Source organism: Sorex araneus, chromosome 7 (genome assembly GCF_027595985.1).
Source record: "Sorex araneus isolate mSorAra2 chromosome 7, mSorAra2.pri, whole genome shotgun sequence".
Classification (NCBI taxonomy): Eukaryota; Metazoa; Chordata; class Mammalia; order Eulipotyphla; family Soricidae; genus Sorex; species Sorex araneus.
Window position 1 is genome coordinate 3774456 of NC_073308.1, and position 12756 is coordinate 3787211.

At 44.3% G+C, this 12756-nt stretch overlaps 1 protein-coding gene across 6 annotated transcripts in view; it reads left to right on the forward strand.

Moving 5' to 3' along the window:
* Nucleotides 1-12756, forward strand: part of LOC129406488 (leucine-rich repeat-containing protein 37A3-like) — a 131490-nt gene that overhangs the window by 110755 nt on the left and 7979 nt on the right. For all 6 annotated transcript variants that reach the window (XM_055144447.1, XM_055144448.1, XM_055144449.1 and 3 more), the window contains 4 exons: nucleotides 720-794; nucleotides 4336-4445; nucleotides 9139-10760; nucleotides 12553-12672. In XM_055144447.1, the coding sequence (XP_055000422.1) occupies nucleotides 720-794; nucleotides 4336-4445; nucleotides 9139-10760; nucleotides 12553-12672 (1927 nt within the window). The remainder of the gene's footprint in view (nucleotides 1-719; nucleotides 795-4335; nucleotides 4446-9138; nucleotides 10761-12552; nucleotides 12673-12756) is intronic.

Sequence of the window (12756 nt, forward strand, 5' to 3'; positions counted from 1 at the left end):
GGAAGGAAGGAAGGAAGGAAGGAAGGAAGGAAGGAAGGAAGGAAGGAAGGAAGGAAGGAAGGAAATTTATTTAGAGGAAGGAAGGAAGGAAGGAAGGAAGGAAGGAAGGGAGGGAGGGAGGGAGGGAGGGAGGGAGGAAGGAAGGAAGGAAGGAAGGAAGGAAGGAAGGGAAGGGAGGGAGGGGAGGGAGGAAGGAAGGAAGGAAGGAAGGAAGGAAGGAAGGAAGGAAGGAAGGAAGGAAGGAAGGAAGGAAGGAAGGAAGGAAGGAAGGAAGGAAATTTATTTAGAGGAAGGAAGGAAGGGAGGGAGGGAGGGAGGGAGGGAGGGAGGGAGGGAGGGAGGGAGGGAGGGAGGAAGGAAGGAAGGAAGGGAGGAAAGAAAGAAGGAAGGAAGGAAGGAAGGAAGGAAGGAAGGAAGGAAGGAAGGAAGGAAGGAAGGAAGGAAGGAAGGAAGGAAGGAAGGAAGGAAGGAAAGAAGGAAGGAAGAAGGGAGGGAGGAAAGAAGGAAGGAAATTTATTTAGTCTACCAAATTGTCATTAATTTGATGATAGAGAAATCTCTTATTTCTGTAAGAGCTCTCTGGAATTATGGTCTAGAGTAAGCAGTTGACCTGGCTTTACAGCGAAGCCAGAATCAAAGTTATGCCTCTTTAATCTCATCTATTTAACTCTAGAGCTTCTGTATTTGGATTCTCATCATGCTTGTGCTTTGTCCCTCAGAGACATGGGAGCAACACAAGTGTCGCTTGGACCAGTCCAAAACATCCTCATGATGACTCTTGAATTGGAAAAACTGTAAGTTGATTTTTCTGACATTTATTTTCACTTTGTTTTTTAAGACTTTTTATTTTTGTTTCTCTTTTTTTTTTTAATGTAGGAGTACTACTATTTATTCAGCCATTAATTAAGCTAATTCAATTTGGCATGAACTCCACATTACTATTTTTTATTCAGAATGTTAATTTAATTTTTTTAATTTTTTTTTCCCTGGGGTGCTGCATCATGCAACCCTGCAAACTGCCATCCTGTAACAACCCTGAACTGTTTTCATTGTGCATACGTATACACACACACACACACACACACACACACACACACACACACACACACACACACACACACACACACACACACACACACACACACACACACCCCTCTCTCCCTGGGGTGCTGCATCATGCAACCCTGCAAATTGCCATCCTGTAACAACCCTGAACTGTTTTCATTGTGCATACGTATACACACACACACACACCCATCCCGCAACAATCCTGAACTCTTTCCATTGTGTCATTGTGTACACACACACAGAAACACACACACCCCTGGTGCCAGTGTGTCGCTGCAGCCGCGCGCCCAGAGCAGATGCCTGGAGCTCCCCGGGGTGCAGGGGCCGCCGGCCCGTCTGCGGAGCCCTGGGGTCCGGGGCGTGTGCCCTAAGCCCCCGGCCGGACGCGGCACCGAGGCCAGGTGACGGGCCCGCCTCCCCGATACCGCACGGAGCCCACCCGGTCATCTGGGCCCGCTCTCCCGGGCCGCGCTTTAAGCCCTGGGGGGCCCGACTGAGTTTCCCAGCCTAACACCTTTTTTAATTTTTTTTAATCACTGTAAGATACAGTCACAAAGCTTCCCTTTTTGAGTTTCAGTCATACAGTGATAAGACACCCAACCCTCCACCAGTGCACATCTTCCACCACCAATGTCCCCAGTATCCCTCCCAGTCCCACCCCTCCCCCTGCCTCTGGCTGACAGTCTCCCCCATGCTCTTTTGCATTGCTTGTTATGAATAGTATAAGATGTCATACGGCCACAAGAGGGCTGTGTGCTCCTGGAATTCTAAAAGTTTAAATAATTAGGTGTGGAGAAATCTCTGCAGAGAGCTGCTCAGTTCAGAAATTGTGTATCTCTGGATCATGATCATTAAAGAGCTTAAGTGGCAGCCGAAGGCAGTTTGTGGGCATGACCTCCAGGTTCCCACGGGGAGTCGGGGGCATGAGAGGGACAGGCCCATCCCCTATCCCTTGAGGCCTGGAATTTGCTGTCACTGAACCTTCGTACCTGCACTTCTCATTGGGTTCTGGAAGTTGGTGGCTGTCGGGGTTTTTAAGGGGCAGGTGGAGGGATGATGCCTGCCTCTGTCTGAGGCTCCCCAGTGAAGTTGGCCTGGCTTAAAGTCCGGAGGCATCTCGCAGAGAGCTTCTCAGTTCAAAGATCCTTTTGTGTGTCTCTGGATCGTGGCCCTTGTTTCTATCTTTTCCAGAGAAATAAACTATTGGCATATGCTCTGCAGGGTATGCTGGCTTAGCCGTAGGGCGCCTCACGACCAGCCCTAAGTGCGGCTTTTGATCTCTTTTTGAGATTTATGGGTCTCTGAAATATGGCCGGTAAATTAACTTGTATAACTGAGCCAGATGTGGTTTGTGGGTTGGCTCCCACATACCAAACTTTTGGCTGCTTAGTTTCTTGGTAAACTTGCCCTAAGTTGTTGGAGTTCAGCCACAGGTACATCAGCAATTTTGGGTTATCAGGAAGCCAGAAGGGTCCATCTGGCTGCTGATGCACTCGCTCCGCAGGTATAGACTGACCTGCTGCTGGCATCATACCCCTGCTTGTTTATTTTTCTTAAGCTATGTTTAATTGAGGTGTGATTTTTTTTTCAATTTTTTTTTAATTAGTGATTCACAGTGAGGGTACAGTTACAGATTCACACATTTTCGTACTTGTTTTTCCCTCATGCAATGTTTAAGAGCCCATCCCTCCACCAGTGTCCATTCTCCACATTCTCCACCACCAATAAACCCAGTATCACTCCCACCCCACCTCCAATCCCATCCCCCCCACCCACCCCACCTCTGTGGCGGGGCATTCCAATTTGATATCTCTCTTTCCTTTTGGGTGTTGTGGTTTGCAATAGGGGTATTGAGTGGTCATCCTGTTCAGTCTCTAGTCTGCTTTCAGCACGCATCTCCCTTCCGAGCAGGATCTCCAATCACATATTACTTGGTGTTCCCCTGTCTATCTGGGATGACTTTCCCTCAGCATGTGAGGCCAGATTCCAAGCTATGGAGCCAACCTCCTGGTATTATATACTACTATTCTTGGGTATTAGTCTCCTACTCTGTTGTTCTATATTCCACAGATGAGTGGAATCTTTCTATGTCTGTCCCTCTCTTTCTGGCTCATTTCACTTAGCATGATACTTTCCATGTTGATCCACTTATATGCAAAGTTCATTACTTCATCCTTTCTAACAGCTGCATAGTATTCCATTGTATAGATGTACCAAAGTTTCTTTAACCAGTCATCTGTTCTCAGGCACTCGGGTTTTTTCCAGATTCTGGCTATTGTAAACAGTGCTGCGATGAACATATAAGTGCAGATGTCATTTCGACTATACTTTTTTGTTTCTCCAGAATATATTCCCAGTAGTGGTATTACTGGATTAAATGGAAGCTCAATTTCTAATTTTTTGAGAAGCGTTCATATTGTTTTCCAAAGGGGCTGAACCAGTCGGCATTCCCACCAGCAGTGTAGAAGGGTCCCCTTCTCCCCACATCCTCTCCAACAGCAGTTGCTTTTGTTCTTTTGGATGTGTGCCATTCTCTGTGGTGTGAGGTGGTATCTCATGGTTGTTTTGATTTGCATCTCCCTGATGATTAGTGATGCAGAGCATTGTTTCATGTGCCTTTTGGTCATTCATATCTCTTCCTTGGAAAAGTTTCTGTTCATTTCTTCGTCCCATTAAAAAATATTTTTAAATTGAGATACTCAAGAGACACTTTTGGTGTCTCATGGATACTGGGGATCAAACCCAGGTCGACCGTGCTCAAAGCAAATGCCAGACCTGCTACACTATACTATTACTCTAGTCCCTGTTTGTTTTTACAGTCTGGAAAAGTGCTTTCAGATTTCCCCAGGTTATAACTGGCATTTTTATGTTATTGTTATCTGGGAGCTGGAGAGATAAGATAGTGAGTTAGGTATTTGCTTTGCATGTGAATAACCCTTGTTCAGTCTTTGGCACTGTCTATGCATTCTCTGCCTGCAAGGAATGATCCCTGAGCGGACTGCCAGAGAAACCCCTGAGCACCACCAGATATGACTAAAAAACAAAACTCAATTTTCTGAGGGCTGAAGTGATAGTAGAGGAGTTCAGGTACACACTTTGCATGCATCACCTCCCAGTTGGGTTCCCACCACCACCGAGTTCGAGCAGCGCCTCATCCATGGTTCTCAGGAACATTTTGAATAGCTGCACAGTGGCTTTGGCTGCCTCTTCTACCTATTACAGTAACCCCTTTACTCTGCACTTAATTCTCTGTGTTTTCATTCATAGGATCTTACCTAGGCATCTCACCTGCTGCCTCTGCCAATTTAAGAATAAAATAGACTCTGTCTGCAAAGTAGTCAAACTACATTGTGAATGTACCAGCAGCACACACTGTGGTGAGTCTGAATTGCCTGCTGATAGCTTTTTAATTTATGTTTCATTTTAATTTTAATCACTGATGGTCCATTTTAAACTGATTATGCAGTTGCATTATTTTTATTCAGAGTTCAACTCCCTATATTTCTAAGAACGATTTCCCTTGGTAAAAGTCTGCATCTCAGTCACATCGTTACCTTAACAGTCTATGCATGACCTGAAGACAAGAGGAATGGAAGAAAAGAGATGAAAGTGGGGACGGGAGCTAACACTAATGGTCACAAATGAGGGCCAGACTCTGGGCAAGGTACTGGTCCTCCAGATGAGAGCTCAGCCACAGAATGCAGTTTGTAAGCAGATTTTATATAGAACAGATCTCAAGAGCCCTTTTCTTCACAGGACAGGTGTAGGTATTTTATTGCATGTGTTTTTGTAATTTTATAGGCAAGTACAAGTCATACTGTCTTATGAAAGTTTTGCTTAGAGACTGAGAATTTCTGGTTTTCTAAGCAGAGGTTGCCACTCAGTCCTTCTAAGGATGTATGGTCTCCGGGATTCTTAGACCATCCCCACCTCTGAGACTTTTTTGAATTTTAACCCTTCCATCTACAAAGCACTCAGGTGCTCTTAAGTATCTTTCCACACAGTAAGTTTACTGACCTTAGCTTCATAACTTCCAAAATGTGCTTTTAGGAAAATAGATCAATAGGTTGCACCACATGCTTTTCATGTGGGAGGTGTGGGTTCAACCCCCACAAAAGTCTCCCAAGCACTGCTGGGAGTATCCCTTGGGCACCGCTGAGTGTGGCACATTCACACGTGCTCACGCACTCACGCGCGCGCACACACACACACACACACACACACACACATACACACACACATACACATACCCCGCCCACAAAAGTGTTTTCACGCTGGGATATTATGAATCAGATTCGCTATCAGCAATTGGGCACATCAAATCACTTTGCTTCTTACACAAAGCTAGTGTTATTTTTAAAATCAACTTTTAGAAAGTCTATTACTCCCTTTTCAGAGGTGGGCAGAAGAATCATTTAGGAAACACTTTTCATAAGATGAACATCAAACCTAGTGGGGTGGCGGGAAGAAGAGTCAGACTGGAGGTGCTGTACGGACCATGGTGTCTCGGCACTTCAGCGGTGGTCCAGGGAAGTTCACTTTGTACATGGAAACCAATTGCATTGGTACTATTATAACCACGTTACCCCAATTGCAGTGATTTTATTTAGAGAATAACTAAACCAAGCAATCAAAATTCAGAATACAATACTAATATTATTTTTTTAGGTGAGGAACAGCAAAACTAAAAGTGTTAAATGTGCCTAATGCCTACATCGTGTGATCCCAGTCTGGGACTCTTTGCAAGTCCATGCTTCTTCCTCACTTCCTTTAACTCCCCCTCTAAACTTCACCACCACCAAAAGCATTTTTAATTCTTCATTAAAGTTTGGTTGGAGAGAGTCTAGCAGCTAGGGCACTTGCCCTCCATACAGTAGACCTCGGTTGGATCCCTAGCATTCCAGATGGTCCCCAATTACTGCCAGGAGTGATCCCTGAGCACAGAGACAGAAGTAACCCCTGAACATTTCTGGGTTTGGCCCCACTTCCCCCCAAAAGAAACCCAACTGCACAATGTTATACTTGATCTTCAAGCAGTCAGAAACTTTGTACGGTTCCCTAAAGTAGAGCTGAAAATAGTAGGAAGTAGGTAAAGGCAAAATACACATCTAATAAGAGTTGTTTTCCCCAATTTTGGGAGCTCCAATATTATTTCCGGGGCCAGAGAGATAGTACAGTGGGTAGGGGACTTGCCTTGCACACAGATGACCTGGGTTCCATTGCCGGCATCCTATACAGTTTCCCAAGCATCTAGATTTTCTCAACATTGCACATTGACATATACTCTGGCAAATCCATTAACATATCCTTAGACATCTGCCCAGATTCAACAATATGAGGCTAAGGGCTAATCAGCAAAAGATTTAGTGGGTAGGGGGAGAAAGGGTGCATTCAGATGAGGACCTGATTTCTGGAGGAATTTCTTCTTCGTCTATGATGGTAATAAGAATATTAGCACCCAAAAGAGGTAGAGAGAAATGTCCTCTCTCTTTTTATGGGCAGGACAGGATAAAGGTATGGGAGTATAATAAATCATAGTTGAGGGACTAGAGAGATGGTATAATGGAGAGGGTGCTTGCCTTTTTTTTTTACGCTTTTTTGAGTCACACTTGGCAATGCACAGGGTTTACTCCTGGCTCTGGCAGTGTTCAGGGAACCATATAGAATACTGGGATTCGAACGCAGATTGGCTGCATGCAAGGCAAACAACCTACCTCCTGTGCTATTGCTCCAGACCGAGGGTGCTTATCTTTCATGCAGTCAACCCAAGTTTCCTTCCCAGATTCCCATGTGGTCCCCCAGGCACCACCCAGAATAATTTCTGAGAGCAGCACTGTAGCACTGTCGTCCTTTGTTCATCGATTTACTTGAGCGGGCACCAGTAATGTCTCCATTGTGAGACTTGTTGCTATTGTTTTAGGCATACCAAATACGCCACAGGGAGCTTGCCAGGCTCTGCCATGTGGGTGGGATACTTTGGTAGCTTGTCAGGCTCTCCGAGAGGAATGGAGGAATCAGCCAGGTGCAAGGCAAACACCCTACCTGCTGTTCTTATCGCTGCAGCCTGGTGGCCATAATTACCAAAAAAAGATTTGTTGATTAATTTTTAATTTGCTTTTGGGAGCAACACGCATTAATGCTCAGAGATTACTCCTGGCTCTGCACTCAGGAATTACTTCTGCTGGTGTTCAGGGAACATGTGGGATTCCAGGGATCAAATCTGGGTTGGACACATGCAAGGTGAATGCTCTACCTTCTGTACTCTCTCTCTAGCCCGGCATTTATCTACTTTCATAAGGTGGTTCTAGATTACTTAAAAAGTATGCTATCAACAATTATGCAAACAAGTATAAGTAATAGACACATGTAAAATTTAATTAAAGTAAAAATTTAACCATTATAAAGATGTTTTCTCTTGGGCTAGAGATAGTAAAGCGGGTAAGGTGATTGCCTTGCATGTAACCAACCCGGATTCAATCCCCAGCATCTCAAATGGCCCCCCAAACACTATCATGAGTGATTTCTGAGTGCAAAACCAGAAGTAACCCCTAGGCATTGCTAGGTAGCCCCCCCAAAAAAACCTCAATTATTTTTCAAGTGTAGTTTATCTTTTCGATGAATTCTGAGCACCAAGTATAAACTTTATCATATATCTTTTTACATATTTGATTAGTACATATTATGATCAAGATCAGGCTAGTTTTATTAAACTTTTGTCAGACACATGATAATTGTGAGCCATAAGATAACTAACTAAAAAATGATTATTTTTGTAGTCCATTAAACTATTCAAATTTCTTGGGCTTATTCTTATGCTTCTCTAACTCAGGGTTGAATTATCTAATAACTCCATTATTATATCTGTAAAATTTATTAAATAGTTTCTCTGATAAACCTAAAGAAGAGCCAAATATATGTGATTTGTTTGAAATACCAGGAACTAATCCCGTTGCTCTCCCTGTGATACATTATGTAAAGTTTTCAAATGTTAATAGTGATTGATGGTACTATTTTTCAATTAGCTCATAACAGTGATAAGATAAACTCTAACATGGATTTAAGTATTAAATTGGGTTATTAAAAGAGTAAAACTATCAGCATAAAGAATAAATTATTAAAGTAGTTCAATGTTTAACTCTATATAAACCAATAAGCATTGAGAGCAGGTAGACATTAAAATAGGCATTTTTTTACTCAAAAAATGTAGATTTTAAAACAGAATTTGGAACTTGCGCAGTTTTAATCTTCAATTTTATCTATCTAAAACACTCCACCCTAATCATAGAGGAAGGTCACTTATCTCTAAGATGCATGTTATTTAAGTCATCTGTGCTTCAATCCTGTGTGCTGTGGCTGAATCACAGACCCAAGGTTAGTTAGTTTTTAATGATCTGAAATACCTTCAGATTCACAGAATACAGTTGGAAACAGATTATGTTGAATTCAAAATTCAATTCTAAATTCCTAGAATTCTAAGAGCAGAACCAGGAGCAACCCCTAAGCATGGCTGGGAATGGCCAAAAAATAAAACAGAAGTCATAGTTGATCTGTAAAGAGTCTAACTGAGCAACAAATATTTGTCTTGAATTCTGGGCACTTGATCCTTTGGGACCAGTAGAATAATCATATCATTATTGTTTTTGTGTTTGTTTGTTTGGGGGCATACTCAGGTGCTCAAAGTTTACTCCTGACTTTGTGTTCAGGGGTCAGGCCTGGTAAGGCTTGAGGGACCCTATAGGGTGCTGGGGATCAGACCCAGGTTGGCTGCATACAAGACAAATATTTATCTGCTCTTCTGTCACTCTGTCCCCCAGTGGAATAATAATAAAGACATGTACTGGATTTCATGCCCTATTTATTCTGAATAAATAGCGATGACCACTTTGTTTCTCCTTTTGTTGTTATCAATCATAGATATCAATTTAGGGTTTCCCTGTGCCTCCCCCCCACCAATACAGCACTTGTTTACTGATTACTCATTTACTTGCCTGAAATTTATGTCTGTAGATGCTCCCAAAATATTCCCCAGTTATCTTTCATGATCAAAAGCAAGCTCTTCCTTTTTGACAGATGAGGAATCCATAAATAATATAGAAGGGGAGTTCATGGAGACTTTACAGGCCCGAAAAAAGAACACTAGCACCGAACTGACCATAGAACCGGACAAGGCCTCATCAGAGAGAGACAGAATGTCCTTTTTCATAAATGAGCAGCTGGACTTCAATGATAACGATATGATGAATAAGCTAAATTACATAATGCCTTTTTTCCAGGAAGGTAACATAAAAGATGTTGAATCAACCTTGTTACCCTTCCTTAAGCTCCTTTTTAAAGATGTAAAAGACAAAGCAAATCCTGGGGTTCATTTGAAGAACAGCACAATTCCGATGTCTCTACAGCTTGAATCCAACAATTCAACATACAATAAGTTGAAAAGTCTCCATTTTCTGAAAAGCTTGATAAATGCAGCAACTCAAGCAAAAGTCCACAAAGCTAGGAAGAGAGAGAAAACTGCCACGCTGGTCCGTTCCATACTTTTCGGGCCCAAATTGAACCGTCAGATCTTTCCGAAGAAATTGAAAACTGTCTGGCCAAAGAGAAAACACTTAGGGAAGGTGGCAGAGAGGGAGAGGAAACCACTGCAGATGAGCAGCGTGCTCAAGGACCCCGGGGGCCTCCAGAAAAAAGAGCTTCCCTTGACGGGGAGGCCCAGGAAATTGGTGGAAAACTCCTTCAATGAGGAGTCAAACTCCATCCAGGAGCACAAGGCGGTGTTCTCCATGCCCCTGGAAGAATTCTCCATGGGCAGGCCATCTGCTGCCACTTCTAAAGTCCCACCCGAGAACCCCAAAGACCTAAGGGATACTTTCCGCGTTTTAGAAGACGCAGATGCCAGGGTTCGGAACATGAAGTTTCCCAGCCCCGTGCTACACAATAAAATAAATTATAATTTTCAGAAATCTTATTCTCACCTGGGAAGCAGAAGGGCTAAAGCCAGCGCGAATAGGGACACGAAAGAATCAGCACCCGAGAGGCCAGTGCGAGTCGCCAAGCGGCCTCCTTTCGCTGCGGTGAAGAGCCTCATCAAGTCCCCGCCAAGAGAGGAGTCTCTGTCTTGGAGAGATCAGGACAAACCTTTGCTCCAGTCCTTTCAACCTTCACACTCACATGCAGGAAAGAAGACTGCAGAAAGCACGCATGCTGCAAATGGGGCGAACACCAGAGGCATCACGCTGCAAGAGAAAACTGTCGGTAGCAAAGGCACCTCCCATGAGAAGGACGCCCCGATGGTGGACAACCTCACGCCGACTGTCAAGCAGTCCAGCGAGATGCAGTGGGAATATCACAACGTGGCCACGGACATCGTCTCTGTTACACAAAAACCAGACCCAGGAGACAAGCTGGAGATGGAATACATCCAGCAGCTGCGGTCCCTTATCCCCAACAACAACGTGAGGAAGTTCATTGCTCACTTGATGCGGACTCTCAAAATGGACTGCTCTAAGCCCCAGGTGCAGGTGGCGTGTGCCAAGATCCTCTCTGAAACCGGCCTCCTGATGAAGCTTCTCAGTGAGCAGGAGGAAGGAAAGGTTCCCAAGCCAGAATGGGATACGGACCAGTGGAAGACTGAGAACTACATTAGTGAGAATACCGAAGGCCAGAGTGAACAGAAACAGCCAGACGAAAGTGAGGTGAGGACAGACTTTTTTTTTTTTTCATAGAGTCTCACAAGTGAAATAAGTCAGAAGAAGGACAAACGTAGAATGATTGCACTCATTTATGGGATGTAAAAAAAAATTAAAACTTAGTATGAGATTAACACCCAAGAACAGTTAGAAACAACAACCAGGATGAATGGTCCACAGTTGAAAGCCTGGCTCAAGGGCTGGGAGAGAGGGCAGCTGGGATAGAGAAGGGATCACGATAACAATGATAGTTGGAAGGGATCCTTCTGGATGGGAGACGTGTGCTGAAAGTGGGTAAAGGATCAAACATGATGACCTCTCAGTATCTGCATTGCAAACTATAATGTCCAACAGGGGGGTGTAGAGTGAGAGGAGAGAGGAGACAGCAAGAGAGAAGGGAGAGGGAAGAAATGGGAAAAGAGAGAGGCGGAAAGAAAAGGTGAAAGAGAGGGACAGAGAGGAGAGAGAGAGAGAGAGAGAGAGAGAGAGAGAGAGAGAGGTGGGTTGAGGGCGGGGGGGAGGTGGCAGGAGGGATACGGGGATGATGTTGGGGGGTAATGTACACTGGTGGAGGGACAGGTGTTGGAGCACTGAATGGCTGACACTGGATAACAATCAGGAAAGCTCTGTAACTGTATCTCACAGAGACTAGGCTCAGGGGCTTCTGCGGCTCTCAGGCCATGCCATGAAAGAACACGAGCAGGAAGACCAGGGTCTCTTGGCTCTCCCTCTTTTACTTGCTCGCTCTCTTTTTTGTGGCCACACAATTTTGACTACAATAATGATGGTCCCTGTGCTCATTTATAGAAAGGTAGCACTGTTCCTAGGAGAGGTGTGAGAGGACCTAACACACCAGATAAATAAATTGTAGAAGGAAAGGCTACAGACAAGATGGTGTAACATATCTGGTGTGCTCTGTAAGAACATATTGGGGCCAAGGAGAAAGCTCAACACGAGTGCCCCTGAGCACTGAGCCAGCAGGAGCTCTGAGGACCCTGGGGATAGGCTGAAAACAAAAACAAAACAACCCTAAAACATACAAAACCAAAACCTATAGTCCACTCATATGAGAGAATGGGGTTTTAGACTGCATAATAATAGTTAGTCATTCTTTAGAATACGTTTAAGAATCCTTCCCATCTTTTTGTCTAATTGTTCTTGGGTGCTGGAGCAATAGGATAGTGGGTAAGGCTCTTGCCTTGCATGCCGCCAACCCAATTTTTTTTTTTTTTTTTTGCTTTTTGGACTGGAGCAATAGCACAGCAGGTAGGGTAGAGGGTTTGCCTTGCACGCAGCCGATTCCTCCATTCCTCTCAGAGAGCCCGGCAAGCTACTGAGAGTATCTCGCCCACACAACAAAGCCTGGCAAGCTACCCATGGTGTATTTGATATGCCAAAAACAGTAACAAGTCTCACAATGGAGACATTACTGGTGCCCACCCAAGCAAATCAATGAGTAACGGGATGACAGTGATACAGTGATACAGTGCTTTTTGAGTCACACCCGGCAATGCACAGGGGTTACTAATGGTTCATGCACTCAGAAATTACTCCTGGCGGTTCTCAGGGGACCATATGGGATGCTGGGAATCGAACCTGGGTCTGCCACGTGCAAGGCAAACGCCCCACCCACTGTGCTAACGCTCCAGCCCCCTCGCCAACCCAAATTCTATCCCCAGCATCCCTTTTGTTCCCCCAGGAGTGATTTCTGAGTGCAGAGCCAGGAGTAACCCCTGATCATCGCTGGGTGTGGACCCCCAAAAATAATGCATAAAAACAATTGTTCTTTTTCTTTCAGCTCACAAAAGAAGTTCCAGGATATGGCTATCATGATGGCTATCATGAGGCCAAAGCAATCGTGGTAATATTTGTGATTGTAGTCGTGATGATATTGATTATAATTATCGGTCTCATTGAGGTAAGAACAGTTTATTCAGACTTCCAAGATGTTTTTTTTTTTTTCTTTTTGGGTCACACCCAGCAATGCACAGGGGTTACTCCT